Source organism: Gasterosteus aculeatus, chromosome 10 (genome assembly GCF_964276395.1).
Source record: "Gasterosteus aculeatus chromosome 10, fGasAcu3.hap1.1, whole genome shotgun sequence".
In the NCBI taxonomy this organism is placed as follows: domain Eukaryota; kingdom Metazoa; phylum Chordata; class Actinopteri; order Perciformes; family Gasterosteidae; genus Gasterosteus; species Gasterosteus aculeatus.
In genome coordinates this window covers 17,084,270-17,098,940 of record NC_135697.1, presented here as the reverse complement: position 1 = coordinate 17,098,940, position 14,671 = coordinate 17,084,270, and the positions used below count along the sequence as shown (strand labels likewise).

Sequence of the window (14,671 nt, the reverse complement as noted above, 5' to 3'; positions counted from 1 at the left end):
TGCTTTAAATGATTTATAAAATTGACTGTCGACAGTTTGGATATGATTGTTTACCTCGACCGAGCTATTCCAGCTATTAAAAGCCGCGAGGATTCTCCGTCTACGCTGGTTTGCTGACGGCTCTTTTGAAGTCTCTAATCAACATTTTTCACCATCTTCTTTTTTGGAATTGGAACGTAGTACCGACAACAACATTTTTAAATGGCCAAATTTTTACAATGTGCTTTTCGTGATTTAGAAACAAAATGTTTAAACTTTAAACTGAATTTAAACAGTGTTCTTGAAATCGTATGTGCTCCACTGCTGAACTCCTCTTGTGTCCATCGGCGTTAAAATAACACATTTCATATCGAGGGAAAAGTAAAGAGGGAATAATATAACCGTACGGACACACACAATTTCCCAAACCTCTTAGATAATTGTAATTTACTAAAAATCTAAAATTCACAAATTACTTTTAAACATAATAGATAAAATGTCAAACATTTTTTGAGAAATTGGGAGGCGGAGCATCTGATTGAAGACGGGAAGTGAAATCTGCAGAATGTCCTCACAGGGGACAGACTCCCGTGGCTGTGATGGTTCTGTATTCACGAAAAACTGTTCAGTTTAAATTAAAACCCACCCTGATCGTTCTTACATATCATCCCTTTGACGGGAACCTTTCATCCGACATCTTTGGCTCTCGGTCCAAACTGCTGAGTCGATGTAGAAGCAGGACGCGAGGACGCTGATTTAGTTTCTGCTCCAAAAAGCTTGCTAAGTGAAAATGTTCCAACCATTGCTGATGCTCACACGCTGGTGGTGTTTTTCCCCTTCAGAGGAATATCGTCTTAGCGTTTGGCTTTCATCGATCCCAAAGACTCAACATGCTCAGTGAACTGTTCGCTGTCCAGAAACCAGCAGGTGTGCCGACTAAAGGGCAGAAATATTAGCGTCATTTCATCCTTGCATGGTCACAAATAAACCCACTTCTCGCTCTCCGGGCTGCCCCTCACAGCGGCGACAGGAGGATTCCAGGCGGCGAGAACTGCTCATTAAAACCTCGAGGCCCAAATCCCATTCCTCGACGCTTCAACCAAACGCGTCTCCATCGGTTTGTCATCAGGGATTAAAACTGAGACGCTCCCCTGGGCGGACGCAGTCAAGGAACTAAAGCCTGGAATGCAGAGTTGAGGGCAGCACATCACACACTCCTCCGCAAATAAAAACTACGTAGTAAGAGTAATACAATCTTGGAGTCACGGACATATAAATCCAAAGTCACTGTTGACTGATTGATATCCAGCAAATTTTTCTACTGATGTGATCCAACAAACGGTTTTAGTTTTAGACAAAACCTTTTTTTGGGCTAAAACTAAAAACGTTAGCACAATCCGAATGTGCATTAGTAAGAATTTTCAAATGATCACAAACTGAACTCCAAGCCGAATGTTTCTTGTAAAGGCCACGCGGGTCCGACACTGTGGAGCAATAATAATCCACACAACCCAATTTTCATATAGAACTTTTAATGAATATATCTATATACTGATATCTTTTTTGTCTTTTCCAGCGGGGATCCGAATGTTGTATTGCTTCTCCTCTTCCTTATTGTCCTTCAGGCGAGTCCGTTTCAGGTTCGACCGGCGCCAGTAGCCTGAAGTTTAGGCAAAAGGAGCCGGTGGCTCTCGCTGGATTAAAAATGGCTTTCACATCAGGACGTGAACCGAAGAACAAAGGAACAAGAACGTCCGCTGTCCACCACGTTTTCACAGACACTTTACAAAAAAAGGTCAAATATAAGTTCAGGCAACGTGATCTCCAAAACCTGCTCGTAAAAATGTGTACGAAAATCTTGAACATACAAATTGGTAACAATACATAGGAACTGGCGGCGGTTAACCACGCCCCCTGAGAGAACAACATGGCGGACCATGGCGGATTCTTGAGTGAACGTCTCTCCGCCATGTTGGATTTTTTGAGGGGGTTAGGGTTAGTATTCTATTCTTACAATTTAACATTGATTTCTCGTTAAAAATGCAATAATAACGCGTTTATTTTACATCGTTAGACTTCACGTGTGTTTACGGGGCGCAGGTCCCCGTTCACTTTGAATAGGAATACTTTGAATTGAATACGAACAGGTTTTGGAGATCAGGCTGGTTCAGGAGGCTTTTAGGGATTTGAAAACATTTCACTTGTACTTTTTACCACATCGACAACACCGACACAGACCACATTGAGCTCCCCTCCCGGGCTGGACGGTGCCGACCGCTGGTGACGTTTGGGATACGGAGATCTGTCCATGTTCTTCTTCTAGATTGATTTCGGAATTATTGCGCTTGGTTTGGAATGACGATGATGATGATGATGATGATATAGAAAACAAGTCCCGCCCCTTTGTGCTCAAAGCTTCACTGAGCTGATAAAAGTTGTGACCTGCTTGATGAAGAGCGGAGAGTCATCCTCATTGTTTGACAAGTGATGACTAAACACAAGAAGAAATGGACGGATTGAGGGGGGGGATGTGAGGGGGGGTGTATGAATATTTTTTCTAGTCCAGCCCTCCTCTCGTATGTCCCAGGCAGGCGTGTGCTATTTTAGCCCAAAGTTTAGGTATAGTAACTCTTAAACAATATACGACTGAGAATATCTATACATTTCACCACAAAAATAAATAGATTAATATAAATTCTATCGCCAACATTTATACACTAGTCATAACATTAAAAAAACAGTGATTATTAGGCTACGTTGGTAATGTTCACAAGAAAAAAAAAGCCTGTGTGGAAATAAGGACACACTGCTTCGGAGTAAATGACAGTGTAATGATGGATAAAGAGAAAATTAAACAAAAACATTATTTGGCAAAGAGAAAAAGAGCGTGTGAGTAAAGGGTGAACCGAGGTGTTGCTGAAGAGGAGCATGCACGCTCAGTCAACTCGCCCCGTACCGACGAACGGATGCAAAGGACCCGCTCACACCCACGTGACACCCGACAGAAAGGAAACACAAAAGTCCTTGAAACAATTATAAAAAATTACAAAAAGAAAAGATTTAAAAAATGTATAAATACCCTGCAATAAGTACGATCATAGAAACACCAGCAAGATGATATTAATACTCAAGGAGGTACAATCCCATGTAGCCTAGAGACAACCCAAAGATCACCATTTACAGACATTATGTGCTTTTGTTGAAGGAAATGGATCAATAATATACTCAATAATACATTTATTATTCTAGTTTGTGAAATAGTATATAGTTATAGCTGAAAGAGAGACAGAGGGAAGGGGTTAGCTGTTAGCGGTTAGCTGATGTGCTCTCTACCTCTTGCAAGGTTCAGTGGATTCGAGAGTTCAGAACATAAATCCAATATTCAGATTAAAAACACGAGAAGAGTTTCAATCCAAAGTGTCGTCCGTTTCAGAAAAGTCATGTTGCTGTCAAGCCTCAGAAATGACAACACCGCTCAGAACGTTTTACATAATCCACAATCTGGTCATTTTGCACTATAATATCTTTTCCAAGTGTTGTGTTTTTGATGGCGACTTTAAAACGACTTTCTTAGCGAAAAGGCAAACCAGTCAGTTGTGTTGGAGCCGCCGAGTTGTTCCGACACAAACTTTATGATTTCTTTCATTCCTGACAAAAGCATATTTTTTCTAAATAAAACGAGTGTTTGGCATTTTCCTCTCGCTGATCCGTCGTGCCGTCCCTGGGTAAAGGTGAAAAGTCAGATAATATGATAGACACTATATTATACAAGTTAACCGCCCCCCCCCCCCCCCCCCTGAGTGTAAACTGAATTGACCCCCACCCTGTGGCCTGTGGTTGCAGCCCTTGGTACGAGCACTCAAGGGATGCTTCTTTGTAGCCTTCGGTATGAACTCACCTTCATAAACAGTCACAGAAACCCTGGAATCAGTTTAGCCGACTAACCCTCACAGCAGCTCCTCCACGAATGCTTCCACTGGCCCTGAAGGTTATTCAGTAACATTTGTCTACTATACACCAACACTAACTAACGTGTCCATTGGACCGTTTCTGTGTGGACCGCTCGAGGCAAAAGAAGTCTCCTATCGCCTCTCACTTTTGAACCGAGGCTGGAGGAATCAGGCGTCCGAGGACGTTTCCTCTTCAGGTGGACATTTCTTGCGGCGTTTGACCAAACTGTGACAACTAGCAGAGGTGTGGCGGAGGCGTACGGGGTGAAGCTTGAAGTCTACGGCTGGGCGTGTGGAGAATGCCCATCTGTCACTGCAACTGCCTTTGAGGCGGTGAAAAGGGAACAGGCTCAGGCGTGTGTCAGTAGGTAAAATGTGGCCGAGGTTACGTAGCTACCTTTGACCCTAAATTAGCACTCAACTGATCCCCGGGCAGATTGTCTCTTGGCTGAAGGGACCCGTCTGTGGCTCAGTGTTCTTTTTAAAAACAGACCGGTGACTTACACCATCTGGACACTTGCTTATTTCAATGTAAGTGGTGCTTTGAAGTGTTAGGAGAGCCTCGATTGGGTGCTTTCCAAAGTGGACGTCTGGACGTGTGAAGGCCTTCACTTTTAATTCAGTTTTACTTCTGATGACTTTTTAATACCAACATCGAGTCGTAAAGTTGATTAATTCTAGAAGGGTAAAACGAATATCATTGAGCTCACCCGCCTCTTCAGCAAGGCACTTAACCCCCAGACGCTCCCACGGGACACTTTTTTCTGGAAAGCTCCCAGTCGCTGCCTCCGCCGCACCGACGCCTCGCCGTTGACTTTTTGAAGTTTTTGAAACTAAAGTCATGACCATTTTAAGGCAGTCGTCGTGAATTTGCACAAAATGTCACGGTGTTCTATGACTGTAAATGATATCAGTGAGTAAGTACGGCAGCTCGATACCTCAGGCTCAAGGATGGAAAACATGTTCAGCCCTTCTCTCCCTCTCTTTCAACCGCCGTCTCGCTGTCACGGCGACCGGCTCCCTCGGCTCTCCGTTCTAAACCGGCGTGGTCTTCCTGTTCAGAGTGTCTGAGTTGCTGTCGCGGTCCCTCTTGGCTGTGAGCCGGTCCAGGGTGCCCATGTTCCCCCGGTCCCTCTCCATGGTGGCCGTGGATATGGGGGCCGACTGAGCCGGTGCCACGGCCGACGTGGAGGTGTTCAGCGGCGCCGCGGTCTGGGCCACTGCCGCCGCCGCCAAGTTGGACTTGGAGTGAGACGGGAGTGTGCCGCTGCTTATCACCGCTCCGCCTCCTCCTCCGCCGCCTCCGTCTTTTGGGAAGTAGTTGTGGAGCTGGTACAGCGTGGCGCGGTCCACCGTGCCGTAGAGGGGCGGGGCGCCGCCGCCGAGGCTGCCCAGCTTTGAGTCCCGCGTCAGGGTGTACATGGAGATGTCGCCGGCGCCGGCGCCTCCTCCTCCGCTCCCGCTGCTGCTGGTGTGGTGCGGGTTGGGCAGGGTGGCCACGGAGAAGGGCGGGGCCGACGGCGGCAGGCTGAAGGTCTTGGACGTGCCGATGGGCGAGTTTTCCTGCGAGCGCGGCGGGTCGGTGGAGCGCGAGCTGGAGCGGGAGCGCCGGCGGAAGCGGTAGCTGGGCAGCCGCAGCACGGCGTGCGTGGTGCTCTTGAAGAGGTCGGCGCGGGAGCGGCAGCGCAGCTCCTTGTTCTTCTCGATGTAGATGTTGACGGCGAGGACACCCACCATCTCGGCCAGGATGAAGGACAGGCCGCCGAAGTAGAAGGACCAGCCGTAGGAGTAGTGCCACTTCTTGTCCTCGTCTTTCTTGGGGGAGATGTCGCTGAGGGCCGCCGAGATGTACACAATCACTCCGATGATGTTGCTGAGGCCTGAAGAAGAATAGAAGACTTCTTCTGTAAGTTCTCCTGAGACAGGTTCATTACGAGGTTTCCTTCCAATTATACAGAGAAAGAGCGGCAGACACACAATGAACATCGATCATACGTAACATAATGTTTTGCATTACAATTTACAATGTTCTGCCTGCATCAGAATGAAAGCTCTGAGTAGCCGTTTCATTTTAGTCTTGAGTGCGATAAAAAGGATAAAGACACACAACCAAAGGCGGTCCAACCACGGCCAACCCCAGTTCCCGTATTGATGAAATTCCAACGGTTCATCTCCTCGCTACGAGGGGCCTAAAGACCACGACGAAGCGCCATCTCACCAGCAGCCACGAAGAGGATCCCCCCGCCGAGGACGATGTTCCTTTTGCTCTTGTAGAAGCTGCTGGAAGCGACGCACACGGCGCCGAGCAGGAGCAGTATGGCGCTGAGGATGGGGAAGATGCTGGAGGCTCGGACCACGCCTGCGGACGAGCACAGGAGCACACACACGATGAGGTACAAGCAGCGAGGGGTCGTGGAGACGAGGTGTTACCAAGAGGCGCCGTAAGCACCACTACCATATTCACACGTTACAAACTGCTGTAGAGTTTTAAAGACGTAAGGAGGAGGAGTTTAATTTGTATTAATTCATGATCTAGTGTTTTTTCTTCTGTAAGATTGACCCATATTAAGGAGTTAAGAATCCATCCGGGCTTTGTTTTAGACACCTGCCGCTCACAAGTCCCCAGACTCTAGTTTTACATCACAAGATTCAAGATTCAAAGATTTTTATTGTCATTTACACGCGCCCTGTGTATTGAAATTCTTGTGCTTCACAAGGACCGCACAACACCGTCGGTCCGGCTGCAAAAGGTCGCATTTCATCCCCTAAAACCCTCCACAGCAAAATCGGCTGCAGACGCAGAGACATAATGCGGGAGGAAAACGCTGAATGTCTCGGCCTTCGAGTCCTGAAGGTGACTTTGCTGCGTTAGCTTCTGTTTGCTTTGAAGGGATGAGGATGTGATAAGCATGTACTCACCGATAACACACGTTAAACAAAGGGGGGAAGCGATTGTGTGCTCGGTGTTGGTCTCTTCTAAACAGTTACTATTAAACAATATTTTTTATTGTTTGATTTGGCCAAATAAAAAACAATTAAGAATTTTATTTTGGGGAAATTTCATGAACAAAACAATCTATTAAAAAATGATGGACCACTGGAACAGCAATTAAAAAAAAGAATAATTTTCTTCTGTATATGATAACATCTAGGGAATAACGAAAAATCTAAAAGATTGTTCATCCTTTGGTAAGATGGACGGTATCTTCTGCCTGCGTCACCGGAATAGATGTCATTATATAATATATATATATATATATATATATATGGATCAAACATCCAAAAACACAGGTTCAGAATGCACAAAGGAGGCATGATGTGAACCCTGAATGCTGAGCTGAAAATAATCCATTAGTGAAGGCTGTTCTTTCAATCTGTGAAAAAAACAAAAAGAGGCTTTCTGTACACCCCCAGACTCCCAACCCCATGCACCTGGGCATTTAAAAGCACTCACACACACACACACACACACACACACACACACACACACACACACACACACACACACACACACACACACACACACACATAAACACATTCCACAGCTCCAGCAAAGCTTTGCTTGAATCTGACATCCGTGTCCGCCCACCATCCCCTTCTGTCCCTTCTGTAGGGTGTGTGACTGTAATGTGTGATGGAGACTGTAACGTGATGGAGACTGTAACGTGATGGAGACTGTAATGTGATGGAGACTGTAATGTGATGGAGACTGTTACGTGATGGAGACTGTAACGTGATGGAGACTGTAACGTGATGGAGACTGTTACGTGATGGAGACTGTAATGTGATGGAGACTGTTACGTGATGGAGACTGTAACGTGATGGAGAATGTAACGTGATGGAGACTGTTACGTGATGGAGACTGTAATGTGATGGAGACTGTAACGTGATGGAGACTGTAATGTGTGATGGAGACTGTTACGTGATGGAGACTATTACGTGATGGAGACTGTTACGTGATGGAGACTGTAACGTGATGGAGACTGTTACGTGATGGAGACTGTAACGTGATGGAGACTGTAACGTGATGGAGACTGTTACGTGATGGAGACTGTAATGTGATGGAGACTGTAACGTGATGGAGACTGTAATGTGTGATGGAGACTGTAACGTGATGGAGACTGTAACGTGATGGAGACTGTTACGTGATGGAGACTATTACGTGATGGAGACTGTTACGTGATGGAGACTGTAACGTGATGGAGACTGTTACGTGATGAAGACTGTAATGTGATAGAGACTGTAATGTGTGATGGAGACTGTTACGTGATGGAGACTGTAACGTGATGGAGACTGTTACGTGATGGAGACTGTAACGTGATGGAGACTGTTACGTGATGGAGACTGTAATGTGATGGAGACTGTAATGTGTGATGGAGACTGTTACGTGATGGAGACTGTAACGTGATGGAGACTGTTACGTGATGGAGACTGTAACGTGATGGAGACTGTTACGTGATGGAGACTGTAATGTGATGGAGACTGTAGTGTGTGATGGAGACTGTTACGTGATGGAGACTGTAACGTGATGGAGACTGTTACGTGATGGAGACTGTAACGTGATGGAGACTGTTACGTGATGGAGACTGTAACGTGATGGAGACTGTAACGTGATGGAGACTGTTACGTGATGGAGACTGTAACGTGATGGAGACTGTTACGTGATGGAGACTGTAACGTGATGGAGACTGTTACGTGATGGAGACTGTAATGTGATGGAGACGCATGTGTGTGTGTGTGTGTGTGTTCCGTTCACTCACGCAGCAGATACTCTGCAGAATCTTGGTCGTAGTCGGCGTCGTCTGGGAAATGATTGATCTGGGAACACACACCTCGCTTCAGGCCTGAAAAAACGACAGAGAGGAAGAGGAGGAGAGCGTGAGGAAGAGTTTTTTTTGGGGGGGGGGGGGGGGGGGCAACATCTATTCTGAGAAAAATGCAAAATGGTGGGAGAGGGAAAGTAGTGTGAGAGATATGGAGGAAGAGAGGGGGGAGAGCAGGGGGAAAGAAACGAGCTACAAAGGAGGAACAGAAGTAAACAAGCCACCAGATGAAAAAGACGACGGACGAACTGAGGACGAGAAAACTGAACGATTGGGACGTAAAAAGGGAGAGAGCAGGAAAGACCTCTGAGAGGCTGAGGAGTTCTCATAGAACAGTCGATGGCACCGTACCTTTACGCAATGCTAACATGCTAATGTCATAAAGGGGTACAAGGACTATCTCGCTCATAGTTAAACATTTAGCAAATAACACAAAGGGCAGCTGAGGCTGCAGGAAAGTGCTGTTTATATATATTTGGTTATTTGGTTGAACCCATCTAGAGGGAGACAAGGATATACAGTATACATTGATAAATATATACAGTATATATATATATATATGTATCAATGTATATGTGCCAATGGCAATACATACAACATCCAATTTCACTCACGACCACAAATGTGTAAAGTACATCACCTGAGGACCATGAATGTCTCTAAAACATCATGCACGTTTGTTTTAACCTGGAACATAGCTTTCTGCTGGCTTTATGTGGTTTGTTAAATTGTAACAGAAACTGCATCTGCCCGCTTGCATTTTTGATTGACAACTCGTGGACAAAATAAACATCCAGAGGAAGGAGCGATGAATGACGGACAGGTGGAATAAATGAACACACACTTCTGTTCTGCAAACAAACACAAGTCGTCCAAGAAAAACCTGAATCGATATCAGATCTTTTCATGACAGAACATCACATACATGATGGATGCTCTGGGACGTAATTAGTATTATAAAAATGGGACCAGGAAGTGATTTAACAGAAGGAAGGTGAATGGGCCCAGAGGACAGAACTCGGGAAGAAAAGGCCGAGTACGAAACACAAATATTTGTAATATATGTGTCAGATTGGACTTGAGAAAATGCTGCTTCTCTCTTGTTTGTGATAATGATACTAATGCCTCAAAACCAATGTTATAATCTACTGGTGTATAAATGCCACATGCCGCCCATTAACTCCGCAACAAGAACCTTTTAAAAGCAGCAGCGCGGCCAGGACACCGAATCTCTTTCACGCGTGAATGTTGTGTTTGTGCGTCCTACCGTCTGTCGGCTGCAGCAATGCAGGAAAAACTACTTCATCAGTCCCTGGATGAGTCACCCCTGGAATGTGAGCTGTGGGGCGCTGGGATGAGCTTCATGTTGAACGCGTAGCGCCAGTGTACCCATGTAAGTGTTTGTGTTTAGGGAAACATGGCACAGCTCATCTCTGAACATCCTCAAATCCTCCTCTCTGATTCGTGCCACAAGCCGCGGTTTAGCAAAAAAACACAAAGTGAACACATCACAATGGCTTTTGTAACGTGGTCGCAGCGCTGGAAAAGCGACAATTTGTGAAGCCTTACCAATTATGGGTTGTCATTCTCCAGCAGAGTCACCAGAAAAACGCTCCGGCACCTCTGGACGCCTCCGGACCAGAAATACTCACGAGCTTCGTGTTGCTTCCTTCCTGACAGCAGGATTCTTTTACGGTTTTACTTTACTAGATAACGACGACCCTCGGAGGACTTTCACGTAGTTACAAATCAGACACCAATCACCAGACTATCAAAGTCGATGCTTCTCAGTGAACCTCCACGTCCTGCCAATGAGTTTCCATTGCATAGCTTACTCGCTCTGACCAAAGCGAAACGCGTCACCGTATCGATCGCATTCCAATCAACACACTCGTGGTTTCTAGAATTATACAAAGCAACAGCTTTTGTCCTGCGAATGGACTTTAATCTCATCACTGATCCGATAACCGATCCGAAAGGTCAAAGAGCAGATCAACAAACCAGACAAGGAAAACAAAAATAGGGCTCTATACAAATATATTAGGGCTGTCAATAGATTAAAAAAATAACATATTAATCGCACATTTTGAAATTCATGAATCTCGATTAATGGCGATAAATGAATGTTGTTGTTGTTACTGAATACTGAATGTTTTCTTCTAAAGTAATTAGAAATCACTTTTGAAAGTGTGTATTTTAGACACTGTTGTTTCTAATTGTTAATGTTATTTTAAACACAAAACTACATACGTGTGATCATCTTGGAGGCAGAATTCCACCTGGTGGAACATGTTGAACTAACGTTAGATGTTTAGATGGAAGTAGCCTAACAGCTAGCTTAGCATAACGTTCATTTATGTGGTCTGTTTGCCACTCACCCCGCGTCTGTTTGACACGTGGAGTAATTCCTCTGCACAGTTCTCTGCTGTTTGTCGCACCACTGTTTCTTGTGGTACGACCGGAAGCAAACCGGAAGTTGACCGCGGAGGTATATTAACATAACATGTTCTGGTCAAATATTTTGTCGCATTAATCTCGGCCACATTAATCGCATAGATTAACGCGTTTATGTTGACAGCCCTAAAATATATAGAAAAGTGGAATAGTGTCTGCGTGTGTTTGAGTAAAACACGGCCAACTGTACCTTCCAGGCAGCAGATCCTCCAGAGGCCCGAGTGGGTGAGGGCCCCGGGGTCCTTCTTGTCCTTGTTGTTGGCGTCGTCCTGGGACGAGTTGGCCGTGCTGTTGCAGATGAAGGCGCGGGCGTACAGCCAGTAGTCCGTGCCGATGGCCACCGTCATCAGGGCGAAGGCCGCGAACGCCCCCATGGTGGTCAGCAGCACCTGGATGCCCCGCTCGCACCACACCATGGCCGGGCGAGGGAGGAAGCTGATATCTGACGGGCACACAGATGCCAGTCACGTGTCTGGGTTACACTCCATCCTTCATTTCCATGGAGGGTCAAGAACGTCCTCAAAAGGTTGAAATAAATAAGACGTGATTAATGTTCCCAAATCACGCATTGATCCATCACATATTTAAGCATTGATGGAACTTCTGCTCTCTATGGACCCTCGTGGGCCACAGTTTTCTATTCTGTTTTTTTTTTTTTTTATTTGTACAAAATACAAACCCGGAATGTCAGCATGTCAAGAAGATTAGAATAAAATTAGAAAATCCATCATTATTGTTTCAGCTAAATTCTCTCAGCAGGTTTCAGAGCCTCCTTTCAAACCCTGGATTAAAAAACGACTCACTTTGAGGATCGTTGATGTCAACAGTTCATGTTTGCAGGTGTTGACGACAATTCTTTGGATTTTGGTTCCTGATAAAATCAATAGGACTTCTTGGGGGGGAAGTGACCACAAGTCAACTGCAAAGGTGCAAATAAGTAAAAGGAAGCAGCGAATGGAGGTTCACAAACACTAATCAGGGGAGTGAGAGGGAAGGAAAGAGGGGAGAGACGTGAATTCAAGCTGAGAGGGGAGGTGAGAAGCTGTGCTTCAGGAAACAGAAACGGGAGTTTCAGACATTTTAATAAAAACTGGAAACCATATCTGACTCCTCTGTTCTCCCAACAGGAGGTCAACATCCCAGCGTGGGCTTCATAGGACCTACACCTGAGGGCTGTTTCCATGGCAACACAAGTCTCTAAAGAACAGAGGCCGCTGGTACTGTGACCCTGAACTGCTGCATAAGGTGGGACCCCAACAGACAGCAGGGGGCCGCCACTGCACTGAGAGGTAAAGCAACATGTTTCATGTTGACTTTCCATATTCATTGTAATAATTCACAATTATTTATGGTGTAACTTGCTCTTGGTGTCTCTATCTAATTCTCCTTTACTCTTTACTTTTTGTGTGTTGCTTCACATTGTTGTACGTTGGTTTCTGTTTCTGAAATGTAGATTTCTCTCTTACTATGTTTCAAACAGTGAAAGAAAAGCTTGAAACCTAAAGGTGAAACTTGTGTGAGTGAAGACAATTTACTAATTGTAAATGATAAATGTCAGTTAGGTTGGAAACGCAGTGATAGTATTTATACAAGTGCAATGAATGAAGACACACTGAGGACTTCTTAATCATTATAAACAGACCAACATGTCATTTTACCTGGTTCAATGTAACAATGATGGCCTCAGATCGCAGTACCGTGTTGGCAGCGAAATATAACGGGAAGGGGAAGTTTTATGAGTGAATACAGGTTTTACTACAAGTACATTTGCAAATAAGTATTCTAGCTTCACTTCAGGCTGCAGACTAGTCAAAGAAATGTTTGCGATCGCACCATTTAAGGTCCGGAGCTAAACGGCATTACAAGGCGAAGGGAAGTGAGTGACAGCGATCCACTAAACCAGCACATGTTACTGGTTTCCCAGAATGCTCCCTGTTTCTTTATAAGTGCCTTTTCGTCATCTCCAATCTGAATACGCATACATGCAGAGGTCGGTTACACAGATTTCCAGCGCAGATTACTCAAAACCACCTGCCCTCTGAATCCAGTGTGTGTGTGTGTCTGTGTGTGTGTGTGTGTGTGTGTGTGTCTGTGTGTGTGCTTTCCTGCCTGATGGGGTTTGTTCATGCTGGTTTGTGTGTTTGAATGTTGCATGAACATTTATGTGTGTCACGTGCACGTACATGCACGTCTCCATGCGTGTGTGTGTGTGTGTGTGTGTGTGTGTGTTACCTGGAGGCATGCTCCTGCCTTTCGCCTCCATCTCTTCTCCTCCCGGCTGCTGCCGCTGTTCTTCTTCTTCTTCTTCTTCGTCAATGGAGAGCGCTCCGTAGCCCCGGTCCAAGCCGCCTCCATCCACCGCTAATCCCTCGCTTTCCCTCTCTCTCTCTCCCGCCCTCGCGCCTCTTCTTCTCCTCCTCTCTTTACCTTGAGCACTCCTTCTTTCCAGGGGGGGCAGGGGGGGGTACTTCACTCGCTGTCCTCTCCTCTCATTGAATTGTCATGGCAGTCATCTTAGCCACTGAGAGGAGGAAGAAAGAGGCGAAGGGGGAGAGAGGAGCGGATGAAAGAGAGTGAGAGACATAAAACAAGGAGAAGCTGAGAAAGAGATGGAAGAGAGGAGGAGACGAGGAGAAGAGGAGGAGAGGAGGAGGAGAGGAGGAGGAGGAGAGGAGGATGTGTCTGTTTAACAAACGTGACTTGAGTCTTGAAGTGGTGCTGGTGATCCAGAAGCGTCTCCCACACAGCTTTTTTTACTGTGAGGATGAAGGTTCTGAAAAAACTAACAAACATCCAGAACCTGATGCCGGGCGAACGAGCCCCCCGTCAAACAAGAGAGGGGGAGAGAGGGAGAGAGAGGGAGAGAGAGGGAGAGAGGGGGAGAGATATAAAGCAATAGAAAAGAACAGGCGATGCGAGTGAGCGTGCTCTATTCCATCGCCATGGCAACAGTGACTTCCAAAGTCTATGACTGGTGAGTGTGTGTTTGTGTGTGTGTGTGTGTGTGTGTGTGTGTGCCGGGGGAGTAGAGAGATCGATGTAACAGCTGAGAGGATTCTGCTGAGATTTTAAAAAAAGAAAACGTGTGAGGATTTCATGTGCAAAGAAGCCTGGATGTCATGCATGAGTGATGTAACCCCCTCCCCCCCCCCCCCCCCCCACACACACACACACACACACACATGTTAATGTTCTAGACGCACACGTATGCATTTGGCCCAGTCTGCCTGAAGAGGAACCTCCCGTCGGCCAGGTTTGCTGAGAGGAAGCAGGGGTCCCATCAACAGACCCCTCTGACCACAGGCCCCCTTTGGAGACTCCTCCGCTCAAAGGTCTCAATCCCAGTGAAGAAACGCCAGCTGAAGTGTGAACCATGACGCTGTCAATCAGGAGCTGAGGCTTTCCGTCACGACCCTTTTGTACAGGGAAAGCCCTACATGCACATACTGTACTGCAGCCTCCTCA

The 14,671-nt window shown here is 46.0% G+C and overlaps 1 protein-coding gene across 1 annotated transcript; it reads right to left on the bottom strand.

The window, feature by feature from the left end:
• Positions 1-2,164: 2,164 nt before the first annotated feature.
• On the bottom strand, positions 2,165-13,845 carry LOC120826990 (voltage-dependent calcium channel gamma-4 subunit-like). The gene is made up of 5 exons (XM_040189647.2): positions 13,439-13,845; positions 11,397-11,648; positions 8,690-8,773; positions 6,148-6,288; positions 2,165-5,809 (listed from the first exon to the last, which is right to left on the bottom strand). Exons 1-5 carry the CDS (start codon positions 13,467-13,469, stop codon positions 4,965-4,967), a joined length of 1,353 nt encoding a protein of 450 aa, XP_040045581.1. The 5' UTR covers positions 13,470-13,845; the 3' UTR covers positions 2,165-4,964.
• Between the last annotated feature and the right edge of the window lie 826 nt (positions 13,846-14,671).

Coding starts and splice junctions, on each gene's coding strand:
- LOC120826990 (XM_040189647.2), bottom strand. CDS start 13,469: ATGGAGGCGAAAGGCAGGAGCATGCCTCCAG. Junction 8,774..11,396: donor GAGGATCTGCTGCCTGGAAG/GTACAGTTGGCC, acceptor TCGTTTTTTCAG/GCCTGAAGCGAGGTGTGTGT. Junction 6,289..8,689: donor TTCTGCAGAGTATCTGCTGC/GTGAGTGAACGG, acceptor GCTCGTCCGCAG/GCGTGGTCCGAGCCTCCAGC.